General features: G+C 52.8%; 7 protein-coding genes across 7 annotated transcripts; 4 read left to right on the top strand and 3 right to left on the bottom strand.

Annotated features, from left to right (window-relative positions):
* Nucleotides 1–411: 411 nt before the first annotated feature.
* Nucleotides 412–1,437, bottom strand: GCG54_00008914 (uncharacterized protein; the record flags this gene model as incomplete). Its single annotated transcript, XM_045408869.1, has 1 exon — nucleotides 412–1,437. One exon carries the CDS (start codon nucleotides 1,435–1,437, stop codon nucleotides 412–414), a length of 1,026 nt encoding a protein of 341 aa, XP_045266612.1.
* A 1,411-nt stretch (nucleotides 1,438–2,848) lies between these two features.
* On the top strand, nucleotides 2,849–3,856 carry GCG54_00008913 (putative nitrilase; the record flags this gene model as incomplete). Its single annotated transcript, XM_045408868.1, has 2 exons — nucleotides 2,849–2,908; nucleotides 2,957–3,856. The coding sequence occupies 2 exons, from the start codon at nucleotides 2,849–2,851 to the stop codon at nucleotides 3,854–3,856; spliced, it is 960 nt and encodes a 319-aa protein (XP_045266611.1).
* Nucleotides 3,857–4,215: 359 nt separating this feature from the next.
* On the bottom strand, nucleotides 4,216–6,321 carry GCG54_00008912 (uncharacterized protein; the record flags this gene model as incomplete). The annotated part of the gene is made up of 11 exons (XM_045408867.1): nucleotides 4,216–4,403; nucleotides 4,451–4,496; nucleotides 4,565–4,764; nucleotides 4,824–4,915; nucleotides 4,979–5,221; nucleotides 5,272–5,367; nucleotides 5,425–5,590; nucleotides 5,636–5,791; nucleotides 5,847–5,916; nucleotides 5,977–6,181; nucleotides 6,233–6,321. The coding sequence occupies 11 exons, from the start codon at nucleotides 6,319–6,321 to the stop codon at nucleotides 4,216–4,218; spliced, it is 1,551 nt and encodes a 516-aa protein (XP_045266610.1).
* Nucleotides 6,322–7,421: 1,100 nt separating this feature from the next.
* Nucleotides 7,422–8,349, top strand: GCG54_00008911 (uncharacterized protein; the record flags this gene model as incomplete). The annotated part of the gene is made up of 3 exons (XM_045408866.1): nucleotides 7,422–7,596; nucleotides 7,649–7,710; nucleotides 7,762–8,349. 3 exons carry the CDS (start codon nucleotides 7,422–7,424, stop codon nucleotides 8,347–8,349), a joined length of 825 nt encoding a protein of 274 aa, XP_045266609.1.
* Nucleotides 8,350–9,686: 1,337 nt separating this feature from the next.
* GCG54_00008910 (Cytochrome b2) lies at nucleotides 9,687–11,307 on the top strand (the record flags this gene model as incomplete). Its single annotated transcript, XM_045408865.1, has 3 exons — nucleotides 9,687–9,697; nucleotides 9,756–9,943; nucleotides 9,992–11,307. The coding sequence occupies 3 exons, from the start codon at nucleotides 9,687–9,689 to the stop codon at nucleotides 11,305–11,307; spliced, it is 1,515 nt and encodes a 504-aa protein (XP_045266608.1).
* Nucleotides 11,308–11,617: 310 nt separating this feature from the next.
* On the bottom strand, nucleotides 11,618–13,403 carry GCG54_00008909 (putative transporter; the record flags this gene model as incomplete). The annotated part of the gene is made up of 5 exons (XM_045408864.1): nucleotides 11,618–12,211; nucleotides 12,289–12,525; nucleotides 12,586–12,926; nucleotides 12,981–13,097; nucleotides 13,217–13,403. 5 exons carry the CDS (start codon nucleotides 13,401–13,403, stop codon nucleotides 11,618–11,620), a joined length of 1,476 nt encoding a protein of 491 aa, XP_045266607.1.
* A 6,914-nt stretch (nucleotides 13,404–20,317) lies between these two features.
* Nucleotides 20,318–20,638, top strand: GCG54_00008908 (uncharacterized protein; the record flags this gene model as incomplete). The annotated part of the gene is made up of 1 exon (XM_045408863.1): nucleotides 20,318–20,638. The coding sequence occupies one exon, from the start codon at nucleotides 20,318–20,320 to the stop codon at nucleotides 20,636–20,638; it is 321 nt and encodes a 106-aa protein (XP_045266606.1).
* Nucleotides 20,639–21,302: the final 664 nt, after the last annotated feature.

Genomic DNA, 21,302 nt, shown 5'->3' with positions numbered 1-21,302 from the left:
GTCAGACGAGCTTCTAGGAAGGATTCGCTCTCCACTTGGGTGGCAACATATACACTATTCCAATCTCCTAATATAATGATTCCATGCAACGGAGACAAGTTTGAGACTTTGTCTTGATTATAGCATGCGCTCTCAGCTTCCCGTGAAATACCTCTAAAATCTTACAGCTTATTGTCGATCTTGAATGCAGGGGCTGTTACCCACTTCGCATCCTCACTTTTCAAAGCCATTTAAGACATGCCTGAAAGCATCGAGGGGCTGGTTATTCCTGATGATGTCAGGCCATCCATACACCCATATGATGATAGTCCTTCACTTCCCCGGGCAGAGGCTTCAGCCATGCATGTGGGTGTGACTAGCTGCTCAAAAACGGCCCAGGAAGCTGTTATGGCCAAGCCGAATATCCTTACGTCAACCCATCAGCGTCTCATATCCATTCTCAATCATGACATCCATCCAGTAGACATCTTCTTGTTCTTTATCCATCGATATCCAAGTCTCCTTGATCAAAGTCAGCATCTGACGGATTGGCTTGGCAGCTAAAACACCCTCAAAAAATGAGAGACGAGATAGAATAAGTCGCCTGCCATGGAGAATGTCGGTTGTCGTCGGCGGCACCTCCATTCGTAGGCTCGATATGGTGTTGAATCCGGGGCTGCCCTGAAGTTCGCCGATGGGCACGAACCCGCGGTTAAGCGAAAACTCGCTGCAGATACTGACAAGGAGTAAAGGCTGAATGGATCGAGACCGTGAAGACATTGGTATTTCATGCACAAGGTCGAGCACATGAAGCGCAAGGCTGGTCAGCCATGTATCTAGCAAGACTCTGGAGCTGCCATGCGCTGCAACACCACCGTAAGTCGTGTTCAACCAAGAGGACTGATCTGCACAGTTCGCCGATTCTATATCACGGAGAAATAAATCGGGAAAATTTTGATATAGTTGCAGCAAGCCCGTGCAGCGATAGGCTTCAGCAGCTTTCAATAGATGGTTTGCCGGGGTCCTATCATCCCTAGAGTCTATGACAGCAGAATCCGATGGTAGTTCAATGCGACAAAGCTTTGAGTGCAGATCTTCGGAAGCTTGTATAGCGCTGAGAGACTCTTCGATGTCACGTCTCGAAGAATGACGGCGACGTCCGATTCTCTTCCGCTCTCTTCTGACCAGAGCACCAACCTGGGCGACAAGCTCTTGGATTTCTACTCCTAGTCCGGTCTGTGGATGCGGCATTCGCAAATTGTCTTGCTCTGGCAGTCGGCTTGGTTGTGGAAGGATTGCTCGGGTAGAGCCAAGCGACGGCAGCTCTTGGTCGGTGACGAAGGATAGCAGCATCTTCCAATACACCAGAGAGTTGTAAAAGAAAAACTTCTTTTGTCGATCGGCAAGCGCCAGGTCATCGTCATTGTTCTCGAGGGATACAATCGCCTCGGCAACCATTTTGAATTCGTCCTGGCCAAGCTTTCGAGTGTCGTGCCAGCAAAGACTGAAGCCAAGCATAACTAGAGCCAGGAGAGAGGATGTGTTCGTTGGGTGGGATTTGCTCTCGTTCCACAGAGATGTGACGGCTTGATTACCAAGGCGACCACTAGCTGCCGAGAACCTGGGAGAGACTTCAGACAGGCATGCTGCTGCCATGCTTTGGGTGACATAATAAAGAGAGGGTGAGTGTGTCCAGAGCTTGGATATTGTTGTTCTGTACGGATTCATGTCGCTGTCGTAGCAAGACATCATGCCACATACTTCTTTGAAGTAATATTCGACTAATGTAGATGAATCGTCTTGTAGAGAATGCGATAGTGGGTATTTGGGGCTCGATAGGTCGCTCGGAAACGGTTCAAGCTCTTTTGAGCTATCACTTGGGTTGTGTGGGGGTATCACGGGCCATATGTTTCCATCGTGGCCATTACCTACAGCTTGAAGCTGTGAGGTTTCAACTCGTGAACTAGGTGTGGGATATGTCTTCTCGCTTGCAATGTCTGATGCCGAAAACAGATGTTGTATACCGCCTATGTCTTGTACATCTAGGCTCCCAGGGGTGTCGACTTCGGCGAACGAGTTGAAGAAGTCCAGGTCGCAAAGGTCTTTTGGGGACTGATCAGGAGGATGTGCAGAAACACTACCCATGCTTTCCCATACAGTAGGTGATCTCGTTATTTCGGGCGAAGGGGAGTCACCGCCCAGTGCTATTGAGGTCGAGCTCCATTTCAGGGGTTTTCGGTAGCCCGGACATGCAATACCGAGCCTTTTGCAACGCGAGCAGTGAGGTTTTGCCTCGTCGCATTTCAGCTTTTGCTTGTCAGCATGGCTCAGTAGAACAGAGATAACGCGCAATGCTATTTCTTACCCGTTTAGATTTGCAAACAGCACATCCGTTGCGAGATCGTGTGATAATTTTGCGCGGAGACGCTTGCATGTTAGCATGTAGGTCAGACCGTGCGCTCATGAGCCTCACTCAAGTGCTTTCGTGTGGCTTTGTGACATTCCAATTCCTAGTGAGAGGTTCAGACTTCAGAGGCCACGCCTCGGGCGCTGCTGTTGAGGTTCCAGAATGACTCGAGCTGCCGTGCGGGGGCTCATCGGGGCGGCACTTATCGGCTGTGGAGTTCCAAGGAGGGTTGCATGAACCAACAGAGGGGAAGGGTTCCACTGCAGTGATACTAGGCCAAAAAGGGATCTCATAGGCGAAGGATATCATTACCATGAGTGGGATCGATCCGCAGAGCTGTGAATCCCATCGCGCTGTCAGCCCGGGGGCGTTGATAAGACTCTTACAATGTTAAGTCCGCAACAATGTTGCAAGAGAATCAGCCGTTTTGCAGCATCACTTTCACCTCCGCATCTCATCGCCATGTCGTCCCCGTCAGAACCGCGGGCATTCAAAGTCGCGCTGGTACAAACATCACCGAAGGTACGAAGGGCCCCCAATCTCACGTTCCAAGAACTAACATTAGGCCAGGTTCTTGACGCTGAACACAACTTCAGTCATGCTTCCAACCAGATCCGCCGTGCATCGGCTCAAGGAGCATCGCTAGCTGTGCTTCCCGAGTACCACCTCATGGGATGGGTCCCCGATGACCCCTCTTTCGCCTTGAGCGCAGACGATGCTCAACGCTTCCTCCGAAGATACCAAGATTTAGCCGCTGAGCTGCACATTAACATCTGCGCCGGTACTATAGTTTCAGATGCATCAACACCACAACCGCCACTCACAGACGGTGCAAAGACGAAGCGGACTCTTCTGAACACTTCTTATTTCATTGACTACGACGGTCAAATTCTTGGAGCATACACCAAAACCAACCTCTGGATTCCTGAGCGTCAACATCTCACTTCAAGTGTTGACTACGCTCACCAAGTTAAGGGTCACACGGAAATGGGCACAGCCAGCCCCCACCAAGTCTTCGATACCCCTCTAGGACCCGTCGGTATTCTGGTCTGTTGGGACTTGGCCTTTCCGGAGGCCTTTCGGCAGCTTGTTCTTGCAGGGGCAAAGATTATCATTATTCCTTCGTATTGGACTTTGTCAGACATGAGTAGGGAAGGACTCGCCTACAACGAGACTTGCGAAAGAATGTTTGTGCAGTCCACTCTTACTACCAGGGCGTTTGAAAACACCGCGGCAATTATATACTGCAACGCGACTGGACCAAGAGAGGACGGTTTCTTTGGATGTAGTCAAGTGGCGCTGCCCATTGTGGGCACTGTACCAGGCAGTTTTACTGATGGCGAGGAGAACATGCGTGTTATCGACGTGGACATGCGGGTTGTCGAGATTGCGGAGCAAAACTATCAGATTAGGAAGGACCTGAAGAAGGACAACTGGCATTACGGATACAACAAGGGGTCAAAGTTGTAATTAACATTTCGATATAATGTACTTCCTCTGGAATTCTCGACCTTGATTCAATCGAGTCTTGTTGGCTTGCTTCGGGGACCCTTATATCCAACCTATGGGGAAAGTACCTCTCAGAGTGGAGATTGAATGAGCTAAAATATCGTACAGCTTCAAGTAATTCAACGCTCCCATCAGAACATATCAAAACATTGAGGGTATAGTTTTAACCAGTGAAAACATTGGTCGGAGAATGGCGCAAAAGTACGCAACATTCATCGCATGACGAAGGCAAAGGTAATTTGCAGTGGTTTTGAAATGAACCAGGATGCCCCTTGCCAATTACTGTTCTGGTGTTTGAGTACTATACACGATTTCAATACTCATTCCCTGTCTTGAGCATCCAACTCGGCTCCTTTCGAGACTTTGTCCCCATGTACAGTCAAATTGGCGATTGGCAAGTCCTCCCCGAGAATGAGATCAAATTTGGGACCATTGTAGGCCTTCTTCTTCACAAACCACAACCCCACAGCAAAAACAATGAAAACTCCAATGACAGCAGTAACGTAGTCTGAGAATTGTCAGATCAATACTCTAATAAGGCCTCAAAGTACTTACTCATCGTAGAGATGTCGATGGGAATTGCTGGCGGGAAGCAAAAGAACTACACAGCTATGTAAGAATGGTTCCCAGATATCATGGACTGTTTCCCTATCTTAGGGTTGTTCTTACAACAGAAGTGACAAGCACGAAGAGGACTGAAACCCAGTTGGTAACATAGCCAAATAGCCCTTTACCGAGGTAGAACTCTGGAGGGTTCGCTGCGACAACATGGCGGCCCCTGATGAGAAGGATCATGACCGGCAAAGCGTACGACAAGTTGAGAAACAAGGTGCAGCTTGCGATGTAGGCATTGAAGGCGACCTCCGGGCCTGCGTGAAAATTCGTCAATACAGCTTACTTTGATGCCAAGGGCAAATGAGTAGCGTACCAAGGTAGAGTAGGCCAAACAAAAGGTTAAAGACAGCCTGGACAAGAATGGCTCGGACGGGGACGTTGAGCCTTGGATGAAGATATGATAAGCTAAACACAATCAGTACAGGGTAGATCGACCGTGTTGAGCTAGCTGCAGTTGGAAGAGCTTACTATCTTGAAAACGGGGTGCCGTTATCCCGAGCCATGGCCCAAACCAGACGACTTCCAGATGTAACGCAGCCATTGGCTCCATTGACGAAGCATAGGGCGACAGCGACGCTCAGAGTTGTCGCGGCGGCCTTGTTGCCAGTGGCCTGTGAGATCATCTCCGTGAGAGGGCTCTGAGTGGGCGATGCGAGAAGAACATCAATGTCAACTGCGCAGAAAAGCATGACAAGTATGAAGGCAATACCACTAAAGGAGGTGTTAGAGATCTCAAGATTGGCATCGTTCAAGATACTCACGTGGTTCCACCAACTAGCACTGCGCCAACCATTGCCTGAGGTGCATCCTTGGATGGATTCGGCATTTCTTCTGTCATATGGGCTACTGCGTCGAATCTAGATATAAAATCAGCAAATCATCGTGGTGAAATACGCTCATAAGAGAAGACATACCCTATGAGACTAAGGGCGGATTGAAGAAGACCCAACATCCAGGCAGTTCCATCACTCCAGCCGGTCGTGTTGGAGAAGTTGGTAAAAACGTACTCGGCACTTGTCTTCGGCGATGTCGCTAGAAGCACAATGCTAATCACCACAACACTGAGCAACGACCAGTACACTGAAAGGTTAGCCAGTAGCTTTCCTACAAGATAAGAAGACTTACAAGCTCCTTCGTTCCATCGATTCAGTATGGGGTAGCCGAAGATGTTGAGAAATACCCCAATGATTGATACCGCCACAAACATCAAGTAAGTACTCCATTGGGTGATCTGATATGTGCCGCCTGAACCTACAACAGCCGCAGCAGCAAGAAATCGAGCTACAACATGTAAGCCGTCAATGTTCCATAATGATAACTAAAAATGTAGATTCACCTCCAAAATAAGCAGCTGTCGTGTTGAGAGTAAGCCAGCCAGCGATATTGACCCATCCAACAAAGAAGCTCTAAGGTTCGTCAGTACTTGAGATCAGATCCCAGCACGAAGTCCGGATTTTGGCACACACCATTGACTTTTTCCATTTTTGAGTGGACAACGCATAAGCGTAATGATACTGGCCTCCTGCTGTTGGGTAGAGTGACGCAAGTTCTCCAACGCTAGCGCTCAAAGCAATGTTGCAAAGAACGCAGAATATGAACCCATAGACGAAGGATACTGATCCTCCGGAGGGCATAACGAGGCCAATCGACCCAGCTAGAGAAATCCATGTGCTTGGCTTGTTAGCGGGCAATTCATTCAGCATTGCAGTCTTCAAGACCTACTTCAGGATCGCAAACGCCATCCCGACCATCGTGATCTTGGAAAATCGCTTCTGAAGGTGGCCATTTTGGCCATCGACTGCCCCGTTCATAGTGGACACAGTTTCGCGGGACGTGAAGATGCTTGGCGCAGGGGAGATCGAATGGGAGGAGCCCTCTGGTCTCCTTTTGAATGACGTTTCAATCGCATGAGGACATCTCGTTATCGCGACTCAGATAACGCATTCAGATAACGAAGTGTGGTGTTCTCTCGAATGTTTTGCTAACACAGCCGGAAACACTGCATGCAAGCTTCCCACGCACTAAACCCAAATTGGCAGTGTTAAGCAAAGGAAAACTGAGCCCCGGGATGCCTGTGGGTTCGGGGTGCACAGCTGCGGGGTTCTGTTAGATAGCCAGCCGATCACCCCGCAGGCGCCGATAAGGGGAGAACGTTGGGATCCATTGCTGGTGCCGCCATGTGCCATTCGTCTGCTTCTTGAACGTTATCAATAGACTTTGGAAATTTTGTCATTGGTTCCGTCTTTCAAAAGGTTGATTTCAAGAGCGCTGTTCATCCCATGTGCTCTGCAGGCCTGGCAGGATGAAGGTTCAACTGCAGACAGCAACGTTGTAGTCTATTGTTGAAGCATACCCTGACAAATCCAGATCTCCAATAGAACTGGACTATCAACTAAAGCTGCGTGAGAACAATTAGCAAAGCCCGCAAGACGGTTCTTCCCCTCGATCTCAGAAGACTGCCCTGCTTGACTCGCCATGTAACGAGACGAAGCCCGTGCTCGATTCATGACGTCTAACGTTGATTGGGCTTCAAATGTGGGGGATAACGTCTCAGACAGACACGTAACAGGTCTGAACGCTACAACACCGTGCGGTTCAGACGACGATCAGCAGATGCAAATGTCCCATTTTTCCCGTTTCATTCAACACCACTCCTTAGATTCGTCAAACAAAACGCCAAACTGAGGTGAACAAGTCTCTGTTTCCTGCTATATCCCACAGATACCAATGTATTTGGTCGCTTGACAATCGCCAACGGCACGAGACGCTTAGCGACGACAAGGTTCGGTACCACTAAGGCTGTTCTTAGAAAGATCTGGCCCGAGAGCTGGCAACCGGGTTTCCAGACTATCAAGTCGGTATCAATTTCATTTGGTGATCCAAGCCCCAATTCAGACAACGGCAACCCGTCATGGAGGCACGAAATCCGCTCAAGTTCAAAGGCACCAAGCCTGGTCAGGCCATTAAGCCCGGAACCACCCTTCGTATCCTTGGTGTTGGTGATTCCATCACTGTAGGATTTCTCAGTGACCTGGATGGAGGTGATGGAAATGGATACCGGATGAAGCTTCGACAGAATCTTTCAAGTACGTTTCATTTGCTGCCCATGGTCAGAGCACAGACTAATACCTGATGAAGATAATCGCGTGTCTTTCATCGGAACCGAGACAGTTCGCGGAACAATCCCTGATAACTACTTCGTGAGTATTGTGTAATCTACGAAATGGCCATTCGCCTAATCAGCTTGACAGGCCGCTTGGAATGCGCGAACGATTCAATTCATATCAGATCATGTCAACCCCTCACTGCAGCAACAGCCCAATATCGTCCTCATCCATGCAGGGACTAATGACATGAACCCAAACTTGGACGTCGCTCTCGAAGGAAACGATCCAAAGAACGCCGCCGAGCGTTTAGGCAAACTCATCGATCAAATCGTCGAAGCCTGCCCAAGTGCGGTTGTTCTAGTGGCTATGATCATCAACACTCGTGATGAGGGGCAGCAGCGGAACACCGTCCCGTATCAAGGCCATATACCAGGCATCGTAGCATCTCGTCAGGTTGCGGGTAAACATGTTCTCGCCGTTGATTTTACGAGCTTTCCTACAGGCTTGCTTAGAGGCGATGGCGTCCACCCCACGAATGAGGGCTACCGTCACTTCGGCGACTACTGGTATGACTTCATGACGCAGATCCCGCGGGAGTGGATACAATCACCTGATGGAGAAGATGGGGACCAGTCTACAATCTGCGAAAAGAATACTGTTAACCGTCCCCGGCCCGAGAAATTGTGTTGGTTGAAACGGCTATTGGGATCTTGTTTCGGGAGTAAGATATGATATGGCAGAGAGTTTTCGCATTGAAGAATACCCGGCCAAATTCGAGTGGTGTTCTAGTCTTGACTGCGGAAGTCTCCTGCAAGCTTGTAGGATTCTGTCTTCAGAAACCAGAGAATATGATACATAAGTAGGGCACCAGCTTTGTGACCAATAATGGAAGTAGCCAGTCATTAAGAAGCCATGGTTATATGTACCCATAGTGCTTCCCTAGTTGTCACGTACGTTTGAGTACATTTTCGTTGAGCCGCCTCAATCGCTGTTTCCCAACAACGAACTTTCGGACACGGCCAGTACAGATAATTCAACGTATTGGTCTTGCAATGGCAATCAGTATGGTTCATTTTACCGTGTTCACACAATGCTCTAAGCGCCTCCTGTGACAAGAGCGAATACACGGTTTCTTATGGTCATCACCATTGCTGCCACTCCGCCAATTCCAGCTACGAACCCCCATGAGTGGGGGTCACCTTCGGCTGTCAGTCACCCTCGCTGAAGCCCCATCGAGTCTCCACAAGGATGATGGCAGACGCATTGCTGCTGCTGTTAAAATGGCTACGAAAACAGGTTTGTGGACCATGTCGGTTCCAGGCGACCTAGCAGTCTTATGGATATTGCTATCTATTGTTGGATGCAATAGTAACGCAAAGTTGGCTCAACAGCTGACGCCCTCAATTCAAGAATTTGGCATCACGCCCCTATCACACATGATCTCTCCCCTGGCGCCGGTTTTCTTATCAATTGCTCAAGGCTTAACCGTAGAAATTCCACGGACGATTTTCCCTTGTGCGTTGACGAACGTGAGAGCCGTCCAAACGCGTCCAGCCCCGGCTTTATTCCCGATACCCTCCTCCTCACCCCGCATGAGCGAGTCAGCCGCAGACCTGGGCGCATCCCGGGGCCCCGGACAACTCCCGAGCTCCCCAGACACACCTCCGGGGGCTTCTCCGCACGAAAGCCCAACAACATCAGAGCAACGACGAATCGAACAGCATCCAGCAGCGGAGCCGCACCACTTTTCGTGGAGATGTTTGGAGGGTCTGGTCGCCCTTTCGTGAGGAGAAGCCTGGAAAGGAGCCCCGTCGACCCCGGACATGCCTGGGTGGGGGTTTCGCTCGCTGCTTTCTGGTCGCGAGAGCTCTGCGGTAGGGAACGAAGAGGGCAAAGCGTCCCAGGAAAACCGGCACGCTAGGACGGACTTCAGTCCGCTGTTTGAACCCACGACGCCGGCCTGAGCCTAGCAGCACGCGGAGAAAGGCCATCGTTCCTGACCCCCACGGAGTCTGTCCCCAACCTGTTGTCGGGAGCTGGGTGGAGCTCGACTGCTTCAAGCAAGCCCCATGAGTATTGCGTGGGGAGGAAAGACCAGGTGAGACGTTCGAACGATCTGATTCTTGAGCTGCTCAAAGCGCCAATCTCCTCGGGCCAGCACTCAGCCTCATCTTAACCACGCCCATTGGACCTATCCCACATTTCCCGTCCCGCAGGTCATTCACCAAGTTAGTCACGATGGTGGTGAGCGGCACGGAAGTAGCAAAGAACAACACCAAGGACTCGTGCTGGGTCGTCATCCATGGCCAGGTATGGGACGTCACGGGTAAATCTCCCGCTCTCATCACTACACTCCTTGGCTAAGACATTGCAGAGTTCCTCGATGAGCACCCCGGCGGCGCCAAGCTGATATTCAACTGCGCTGGTCGTGACGCAACAGAAGACTACGACTCCATCCACAACCCGGATCTCATCGCAGAAACGCTGTCACCGGATCGCTGTCTGGGACCGGTAGACCCTCTAACCCTCCCCAAAGAGTCATCAATCCCGGAGCCAGAGAAACCTAAGCCAAAGTTTCCACACCTGGGCGCCATCATCAACGCGGACGACTTTGAGAAGGTGGCCGAAAAGTACCTGTCCGAGATTGGATGGGCGTATTACTGCTCCGGCGCGGAAGACGAGCAGAGTATCCGGGACTCTAGACGCATCTTCCGGAGGCTGGCGCTGCGGCCTCGAGTGCTCCGAAATGTGGACTCCATCAACACGGCCACATCGATCCTTGGTCTCCCTTCGTCCCTGCCGTTTTACATCTCGCCAACGGGCCAGGCCAAGTATGCTCACCCCGAGGCCGAGACGCTCCTGGTGAAGGCGGCGGCGAAGGAAGGGATCATATATTGCATGCCGACGAAACCCAGCGCGTCGATAGACGCCATCTTCGGTGCGCGGGCGGAGGGCGACGCGCAGCCGCTGTTCTTCCAGCTATATGTCGACCGCAACAGAGAAAAGGCGCAGGCCACCATCCGAAAGGCGGAGAGCCTCGGCGCGAAGGCTATCTTCGTGACAGTGGACTCGCCCGTCATCGGCAAGAGAGAGCGGGATGAGAGGCTGACGGCGGGTGACGAGCCATTGTCCGAACCCAGCGGCGTTGCCAAAACAACAGCCTCGGGGTTGTTGAACGCAGGGCTTACCTGGACTGATCTGAAATGGATCCGGGAGACGACATCGCTGCCGATTGTGATCAAGGGTATCCAGTCGGTCGAGGACGCTGTTATCGCGCACCAGCACGGAGTCGATGGGATAGTGCTCTCTAACCACGGCGGGCGAAGCCAGGACACCGCTCAGGCGCCGATGTTGACGCTTCTGGAGATCAGGCGCTACGCGCCGCATCTGCTCGCTCCGGACACGAAAGCAAAGTTCCAGGTGTTTGTGGATGGTGGAATCAGGCGGGGGACGGATGTGCTCAAGGCGTTGGCCCTGGGCGCGAGTGCGGTTGGCATTGGCCGGCCCTTTTTGTACTCGATGACGGCCGGGTATGGAGAGGCTGGTGTGAGGAGATTGATCCAGATTTTGAGGCATGAGCTGGAGACGAATATGGCGTTGGCGGGTGCAGCCAGCATCGAGGATATCGTCCCTGCGCTGGTCAATAGCGAAAGGGCGGAGAAGGAGGTTACCGGGAGGGTGAAGCTTTAGATTACGATAGTGTTTAAGAGTAAGTAGACACATCAGAGAAGCTTTCTAATTCTACCTTATTTTATCAACTGGAAATTTTAGGCTTCGTCGCGAAATCCTGATTTTGTAATGACCTCCCGCAGCCTACTTGTTGACACAAGTGCTAGGGTTAGTTATTCTGTGAACAAAACACAACCCAATCCCTTGAATTCTCATGGAGAGAAGACTTTTGAATATAACACATTGTATTCAATTTACGACTTCGGTCCATTGAAATCTCGTAGGTGTCCCGATGCCACCCCCTGGCCCATAAACTGATCTCCAGCTCAACCTAGATAAGATATCTAAACCCAGTAGAAACCTGCGCCGCAGTCGGCCCATGCTTGCCACAGTCCTCGCCCCGATCCAACTTCGCATTCAGCCTCCTCAGCCAGATCCGCGTAACAGTAGCAAACCCAATCGCCAGCCCCGTCGCCGCAATGTTCACAATGAACGCGGTGATATACCGCGGCGCGCCGTAGTAGAGATAGCTGCCCCAGATATTGGGCGTGTTACACATGGCATTAATCAGCGCGATGGCGCTGGCCCTCTTGACGCTCGGCTGCGCCAGACTACCCGTGATCCAGGACAGGATGACGACGGCGGCAGCGTAGAAGGAGCCCGGGAGCAGCATCATGGCGACGTAGCGCGCGGCGATGTTGATGGTCGAGACGGCGATGACGTTGGCGACGAGGGTGATGCAGAGCGGGATGACGATGTGGAGGTAGCGCTCCTGTTTGCGGTCGGAGTGGAAGCCGTTGAGGAGCATGGTGAGCACGCAGAGGATGAAGGGGGGCGCGGTGAGGGCGTAGGTCATTGTGCGGGAGAAGCCGAGGCCGCCGACGACGGAGGGGAAGAAGTTTGCGACGGCGCCGACGATGTAGGTCTGTGGTTGGTGGTTGTGGTTAGTCGACATGCCTACCGGGAGACGGTTTGGGGAGGGATGTCAAAGGAGGTACATACGGAGTAGAGGATTCCCATTAGCATCCAGGTCTTGGGGTCCGCGACGGCCATCATAAAGCCCTTGAAGGCGGTCACTTCGCTTGCGTTGTCCTCTTGGCCTTGATCGGCTGCGAAGTTGTATTGTACCCATTCGCACTCGAGTTGGGTGAGGGTCGGGATCTTTTTGTTGGAGTTGGGGAGAATCATGGCGAACGGGATGGCCAGTCCAACGGTGATGACACCCTCGACGAGGAAGAGCTGGCATGGTATTAGCCTGAATGTTTCAACACAGACATCATATCAATAGAAGAGACTCACCCATCGCCACCCAGAAAGGCCACTGGTTCCATCCAAATTCAAGATGGCAATGGCAAACAGCCCGCCAAAGGCGTTGCCTAACTGCGACCCAGAGTAGAGAATTGCCGTCCGCAAGGCGAACTGCTTACGGTTATAGAAGAGCGACAGGTAGTAAAGGGCACCCGGAAAGAAGACAGCCTCGATAAATCCGAGAAAGAATCGAGCCATCAGGAGACCTTCATAGTTATGAACGACGGCCATGAGGGACGAAATCGCGCCCCACGCTGCCATGGCAGCGCAGATGTACGCCCCGGGCCACTTGATCTTGCTGACAATCATGTTGGATGGGATCTGCATCAGAACTGCGACCATCGTCAGTCGAAAGCACCCAGGAATAGCTGCTTAGGGGAACGTACTGTAGCCGACAAAGAGAATGCTGACAGTGGTCTGATACTCGACCTGGCTGAGGTTGAGTTCCGTGGTAATGTTGGCGAGCTTGGCGCTGGCAATGTTTTGACGGTCGAGGTAGTTGACTTTACGTGTGTCAGGTTCGAGATTGGATTGGAAGACGAAAGTCAGTGGCTACTTACGGACATACATGATAACCTATACCGTGTTAGCCTCCGTAGATGGAGTGCGTTGAAGGGATGACTTACCATGATGGGCATGATGACCATATCCATCTTCAACGTGGCCTTCTTCCCAACCTTTGCATAATCTTCCTGGCTCAAAGCTGCCAGACTGTCGGGCATGATGAGCGTCCCATCGTGGACGCTGAGCTTTTCCGCGTTGACATCCTCAACCTGGTCCGACGATCTCTCCTTCTTTTCCATGTCCATGATGCCGTCTGTATTATGCGTTTGAGTCTCGAACGTAGAGCACTCTCAACCTTGCGTGTTGAAAATGTGAAGGAAAAGAAGACAAGAAGTTCGAAAGACTAGACCTCCCAGTCAAAACTCATGCGGCAAAGGAAAGAACGGGACGTCGACTGATCTTCATCAAATCTCGACCCCCCCTGCCCTTCTCCCACCTTGGAGAAACCCTACCTCATGCAACGCTTCCCCTTCTCCTCACTTCCGGACAAGCTCACTCAAACAGACGTTCCCAGCGTGGAGAACATGGGCCTAGCACAAACGCGGGGAAGAGCCCCATGGGGTAGCCCCAAGCTATCGAGAGGGTCCTCCTCTTGACCCCCAATGATCGAGTGTCGCGTTCCCCCACGGTTCCCTTTCCGCCCTCAGCGCCATCTGTGAAATGTCACGGTTCATAGGCAGTTAGGATCCTGCGAGACGCATGTGGGACTTTCGTGGGGGTCAGATGTTGGGGTAATGTCGGGGATGTCGCGGTGCGCCCTCGGCACGCGGCACATTACGACTCAGATCTCCGCGGGGGAACCTCGACGTGCGTGTCATCTTCAACCTATCAGTCCAAACTGCGGCGCTGCTTACGATCGAAAGCATCATCATGGATGTGAACCAGAGGATTCGAGTTCCTGGTAGTTGGGAAATCACGATCAGACCTCGCGAAGGGGGTAGCACCCTCCTTCTCCTCGATCTTGGTGATGACCCCCACCGCGCCGTGCCATCCACGAATCCATGAATCCATGAATCGCTGACCGCCCCCCAAGGCTCCGGTGTTGAGTGGTTGGCCGCTCGAGTGTGCCAGCATCGTACGAGAATTACTTATTCGAACGGTTCGTCCATTTACGTGCCGATTATGTCCGAACGAGTTGGTGCTGCTGGTGATTGGGTGTATTGCCCAAGACATGCGCCGATAGGCGTGCCAATATGAGGCGTGCCTCTCGGCAGAACGGATGCAAAAGAGCTGTTCGCTCAATACAATTTGGCAACGTCGTTTGCCAGAATCGGCTGACTGAGAGATTCGCCCAGATGGAAATTGAATCGCATCGACTCGGGCCGAGCTATTCGGCGGCTGAAGGGAAGTTGGATAGCCGGACCAACGTTAAGGATCAGTGGCGCGACGAAGCAGCAATGTCAACGTAGGAGCAACCCCGGAGTATTTCAGGCACACCGTCAGATATCATATATGGACGGGAGGCAGTTCCACCACACCGCGGCTTTAACCCAACGTCTTTAAGTCTTCTCGCAGGAAGTATGTGAGACATTATTGGTAGATATGCAGGATTGCAGGTCGCACGTTAGGTCTCTTCTATCTAAGGTGCGGGATTGATATCCAGAATGGACGCAAAAGAAAAATAAGCTTAGAAAGGAAAAAACTGGTATTGCGACACGAGATCGCTCGTGACCATTCAAAAATAAGGTCCATCCAGGATTCGAACCTGGGCCTACGGAAGGAACTGACATTAATCAGAATCCGACGTCCTAACCAACTAGACTAATAGACCGGTTGCAGCCGAAGCTGAAGAAGTGGGTTGAGCTCCGGGGCCAACAAGTGAGGTTAAGTACCCTTAAGGTGGGTCCGAAACTGTGGCAATGCAGATGCCTTCTCACATATCGCTGATGAACTCCTAAACCCCAACCGTCGAGTGGTATTGGGTATACAAAGAATGCAACATGAGAAGAGATTGAAAGACATTAACGGCAATATCATCCAAGGGCAGGGCGATTTGGGCTGCAAACGAGTTGAGAGGAAACACCTGGGCATTCGTCCACCGTGAGACGGTGCAGACCACGCATTTCACACCGCAGATAGCATTACCTAGCATGGCGATTCCATGGAAGGAAAACACTGCAACCATACCGCAGTCGAAGCCTCCTTCATGTGTTTTCCATCGAGGAATATCCGGAATTTTTCGGTCGCGACATTGTTCGGCCCATGCAGCGCATCGTCCGAGCCATGACGGCACAGATTCCATCGCCGCGTGGTATCCAGGGGCCTTGCAAGACTGGCGCGAGCTAAATTGCTTGCACCGGTACCAGAGTTTGGGAATTGAGTACGCTCAGATGAACCTTGACCTTTGTTTCAAAACAGGTACGCGATAGATGAACGGGGTTTGTTTCGTCAGATGTCAAGATCGGACGTCGCCAAAGGGCCTGGCAGCGGCCTGTGGCAGACAAGCGACATGAGGATGTTGGCGGGAGGCGACAGGTTTTGTTGCGGACATTTCAGACGATTTTGCCTGTTGCACAACCAAAACTGTTGCACAGCTGCATTCATAGAAAAAGCGAGCATTGTCGTCCCCCTTTAAACCCCTTTTGTGCATTGAGGCTATCTTCACAGCCCGGTCCACCGGCTGTCTAGTCAGTTATGCTGACGGAGGTGATGACGACGGTGACGAAGGGGAGTCCGGGTGCTGGTCCCTTGAACAATCGGCCCAGGGGTCGGGAGACGGGGGCGGGTCTCCGGACATCGCTTCGCATCAAGTAGACAGCTGGGAAGAACCTCCGAGCTCTTTGGGCAGAGAAATTGCAGTGAGCCGTCCGCACTTTGGACCCTAGAGAGAATTCAGCTTTTACCACATGGATGCACCCACTCGGAAAGCAACGTCATCATGGGCATGTGGGGAGCCACGAGACGAGGTTGAAGCGGCACGAATTAGAGGGAGGTTTTCCCTGAAGCCACGAGCCAGCGAGGATGCGTCGGGGTTTTCTCAACGAATAGCAGGAGCTCGACTGTAACCTGAGCCGAGATGTAGAGCCCTTTGTGCATCCGCGAGAAACAATGCGATGGTGCGCTGCTGAATCCAAAAGCCGAGAAGGCAGCGGCTCGTTGCGCCTGCATGCATCATCATGCAGGCCACTGCAGCTGGCCGTTGGATAATGAGGTCGAGACATGTTACGAGGAAAAGCAAAAAGCAGCACGAGCAGGTCGAATACGAAGAAGCTGAGCGTCTGCATGAAGTCTGTGGCCAGCGATTGTTGTCGCACACAAGCAACAGAGCCAGGTATCTAGCGTGGAAACAACAGCAACGATTGATGCCCAAGCTGAACTGCTGAGATAACTGAGCTGCAGCCTGCGGTGCATGGAAAAGCCCTGACTTTGCTGGCAGCACAGCGCACAGCAGAGCAGAGCTGCACTGCAAAGCAAGGTGGCACCACAGAGCATCCGAGTTGCGACGGCGCTGGGATGCGCCGTTGATCTTGGACCCACCGTAAAGACGTTGGAAGCCGCTGTGGTAGCTGTCTGAGTCTATCGTAACGTCTCATTCTTGTGCTCGGTGGCGTGCGACAGTTAAGGATTTTCTTCTTTCGCCCCCCTCAAGCCCCTAGAACGTCCGCACGGAGGGTTTTCTTTCCTTCAGGTTGAAGTGTTTGTTCGCACAAGCACTGGGCAAAGGAAGAAGCAGCTTTGGTCAGCCCATTCTGACTGAAACTTTCCCCGACTGGCGCCCCCGATTTAGCCGGATGGCGGAGGCAGTGCGGCGAGCTGAATCGCTGGCCGTGGTGTAAGAGTAAGTCAAGCCAAACTACAGGGACACTACGCTGGTCGGAGGCCCATACCGACCTCTTCGACGGCCGAGGCGGTTCAGCTAAGGACATCTCGGACCCAACGATTTGTTGCGGCTGCCAGCAAAGATGCAGACACGGCGGGACGCAGACGCGAGACTGGACCCGTGAGCGTGTGACGCTGGGTTTCACAACGTGGCAGCGAGCTATCGCTGCGACGTGGACGGAGTGGGCGAAAGGTGGCATTCAGCGTATGAACGCGCCGATTCCGCAGACACTGGTGAGGTCTTGGTGGCACAGAAGGGGAGCCACGACGGCCCTTGTTGCGACAGAGGCCTGTCGAAGAGCTTGTCGGAATAGGGGCCGCGATGGCTCCAGGCCGTAGCGAGCGACTCGCTCCGGGCGCGCGAAGTGGGAGAAGATGCGAGCTGGGGCCAGGTGTTGCCCTGAGGAAGTGTCAAGCCTTTCAGGTTGAACATGGGACGTCCCACAGTGAGAGGCTTCAAGGGGTTCACTGCTGGGTGCAGTGATGATCTCCGGCCTGATCTCCTTCGGTTCAGGCTCTCCACACCAGGCTGACGGCGGTGGAGCTATTTGTCGGGTTTCATCCGAGGATTTGCATTTGCAGCCCCCAAATGGGATGGCAGCGACCGCCGTGAGATGACGGGAGTTCGGACGGGCGAGGATGGACACGAGAATGAGATGGGACCGAGACATATGGGATGGTTCCCGGCGAGTTGGCTGACTGCCCAGGCCGTGGATCGTCGAAGACCGTCCAGAGAGCTGCAGGCTTTGGTGTTGCTGCTGCTGCGTTGTTGGTCGCGTGGTGCGCTGCAGGAGGATGCGTGAGAGACGGGCGCTAGAAGCCAAATTGCGCTGGCGACTGGGGGCCCACTGAGAGCAAAGGATAATCGGCACTAGGGAAATGCTTCTCCGCGTGATCTGACACGGGGAATAGGAACGAAGATGATGACATTTCCCGGTCGATTTTGATTGTTTGATGGCCAGGAGTATCCGTCAGGGCAGGTATTGGTACGGATAGGCGCACCTGCCAGAGACCTCGTGCTGGGTTCCTTCCTCGTTAGGGGCAGCACAGACCGTCAAAATACTGCTTGGGAAGGAGGAGGTCGCAGAGCGCTTTCCTGGTTAGGTCCTGCGCGATGAGAAATCTTTTTTAGCAGGAGCGCACTGCAAAATGAGAGAGAGAGCACCTCGAGGCAAGACCGAGCCGGCCATCCAGGGCTTAGCGTCAGGTACCTGTCTTTCCAAAGAGAAACCAATGCAGGAACAGCCTGGCAAGCGTCGAGTCTCATCTCAGGGCGGCCCCGGAAAAGCCAATCACCAATGGCGTCGGTGCGGGACACTGAGCCATTTCGACTCGGGGAAATTGTGCAATTCGCTCTTTTTATGAACAGCCCACTCACATCCCTCTGCATTGGGAATGGAGGCATTCGCGGTTGCTGCGCGGCACGACGATTTGGTTCCAATCTGGACGGACACGGCGTCGAACTCGGTGTCGAGTGACCACCCAGCAGATTATGCCATTTCATTTTTTGAGCGTCTTAAGACTGCCAATAAGATTGTCACCGTTAGTTACCTTAGTCCACCCACCACAATGGCTTTCTTCTCGCCCGAGACTGGAGTCCAGACAATGGAGAAATGGACCGTTTTGTGTCTCGGCCGACATGCAGAGTGGAGAGTCAAGCCCGCCAACACTGGTCAGGTTGCAAATCAGTCGGCGATTGCCCGACTGTTCTGCTCAGACCATATCCCATTCTGGAAGAAGAAAAGAAGGCACTATTATTGGATGTGCCCGTCAGCATCGTCGTCGTCGGCGGTTTGACGTGATGCGCAGCCTGAGAGGAAGCGCGCAGAAAAAAGAAGACTTCTAAGAAAAGCGCTGTCACTGCCTGAGGACGGGCAAGCCAGGACCAGTCGCGACGCCCTGCCGATCCTTGGTTGCTGTCGCAATGGACGAGGCTGTTTGCAGCACGCACAATGCCTCTTCATAATCCAATGGTGCAATGTCATAGTGCAGCCAGTAAGGCAGAGTTGCGCAAGGGTACGTGGTCCAAGTTGAACGAACGCAACGCTGTGATTTTGCGCCTTAATTTCCCGTCATGATCCAGACCCCTGCAAGTCGAGCGAGTCGTCAATACATTGAGTTTGTGGGCGTTTTCGCCCGCCATCAAGGTAGCCAATACTTTTGCTGAGATGCGCTTTGAGGTTTGATTCGTCTCTTGCAGCCTCCCCGAAGCAGACGCGGGTACCTTGCAGTTACTTCGCCGTGCCCTGCCGGCCGAGTGCGCTCTCTCGTGCGCCATTGGCCTTTTGCAGCCGCAGCCCTGGTCCAACCAGCAACCGCAAACCTCTTTCTGTGTCACTGGGTCGTACCTACCGCCTCTTCTTGCCCACCCCGGGGAACTGGAAGCAGAGACGGAAAGAGTGAGAGAAAGATGCACAAGGTGGATGGCGCCAGGGACAATAAAAGAATCTGACTGGCTGGCGCAAGGAGGAGCCCAGCAAACTGTGTGAGTGTGAGGTGACCAGGTGGTGAGTTGAGGGCAAGAGCGAGCGACGGGGACCAGGAGGGTAGGGCCGAGCACCTCCACTTTCCTTCCACGGACCACAGCTAAGGTTGTGCCTTCCTCGTCGTGGTTGTGGGCGCCTTCCATTCTGCGTCTCCTGGGCCGCTCTTGGCTCTTGCTCCAGACGTCGCCTTCCTTGTTGGCGCCTGCATCGTCTGTCGGGTCTTGTCACTCAATTTCTCTCGTCTCTTTCCAGCCTGCCCTGTCCCCTCCCCACACCCAAAACCCACGTCCCGTCCACTTCCTCACCGTTGGCCCCCCTCCTCCGCGGACTCTCTTATTCAAACCACTCCCCCCCCGAGCAAAAAACCCACAGACTTCGTTGGCAAAGTCTCTACTTCACCTTCGCTCCCATCACGCACAGTCGTTGAAACAAACACTCACTCCTCCGACCAAACCTGACTACTCGCCGCGCAAGTATTCAGACTGACACTCATTCCTGCCTATTTCTATCCGCGAATAGACTCTGTCTTCTCGCACACACCCCAGCGGCACCTTACACGAGCCACATCGCTCAGACTCAAAACTTGAACCAACACCAGTCATCAGACCCTGGGGCCTTGAAAACAACTCTTTTGCGCCAACGCACATATATCACTACCCGGCTGCCGTCTCCACGATAGCAACCAGCAGGATTTACAGAAACAGAATATACTCGACAGATTTGATCAACAGCATCATTCGCATATTGGTGGAGAGACTCGGGACTCATTCCTTCACCAGCGCATAACATTACCAGCACCAGCTTTGACAGCATACACTACGATTTAACCAATCTCAACGCCAAACAAGTTCACCATGAAGGTTACCACGATTCTCGCCGCACTCCTGCCTGCGCTGGCTCTTGCCCAGACAGACAGCACCACCACCATCACTTCCACCGCTACCCAGACCAAGACCGTCACCCTCTCGCGCGTCCACACCACTACCATGACCTACGGCACCGGCAACAGCACTGCAACTGTCAAGCCTACTGGCTCCGGAGCCTCCGTCATTGCCACCGCTACCTCTGCTGCCCCCGCTGCCACTTCTTCCAAGGCCAGCGCCGGCTCAAATGTCAACGCCGGCAGCCTTGCCTTTGCCGGTGTCGCTGGCATGATCGCTGCTGCTTTCTTGTAAGCTGCGATCGCAGAAGAGAGGGTACGGAGGACAAGGAGACGAGAGGAGGAGGAGAGAGATGAAGGAGAAGAGGACGGACGAGGTCGTCGACGGATTGCGATGTGGTTTTGGGGGATGAGCAACCACGCCTTACTGCCACACCGATTTCTTCGATGCGACATCTTTTCAAACATTTCTTTTGTCTCGCGCGCCGGACATCGCTCCGACGCCACCACATTTCTACGACCTGAACGATTGTAAAGATCGGATACCACTTGTTGACGGCATCAACGACCAATACCCTACTCCTCTTCGACCAATATGTGCGATGCTTGCATCGCCAACCTGCAGGAAAGGACGCAAAGACTTGTCATTAGGGACACTTGCCACGACACTTTATTTTCACTCTTTACTTCAACGGCGCGTCGTGTGCCCTTCAGCTGAGAGGCGCACTCGGCCCTGCCGACTACAATTATTAATGTTTCGATTCTTCCCCAGCAGCACAAGGGTCGCATGGAATGCGAAGTCGATCTCTAACCTTCATGCGCCGTTGGCTGCGTTTTGCGCTTGTCGCAAGTCTCGATCTCATCGCTCCGTTCATCTCATGTCTGTGTATGAACAGGGGAGATGAGACGATGCTGTTTCAGAGCGCGGATCACCCGTTCTGGCAGCTTCACCACTCGGG

This window comes from Colletotrichum gloeosporioides, assembly GCF_011800055.1.
Source record: "Colletotrichum gloeosporioides strain Lc1 chromosome Unknown consensus_30, whole genome shotgun sequence".
NCBI lineage: Eukaryota > Fungi > Ascomycota > Sordariomycetes > Glomerellales > Glomerellaceae > Colletotrichum > Colletotrichum gloeosporioides.
This window is presented reverse-complemented; position numbering and strand designations above follow the sequence as displayed.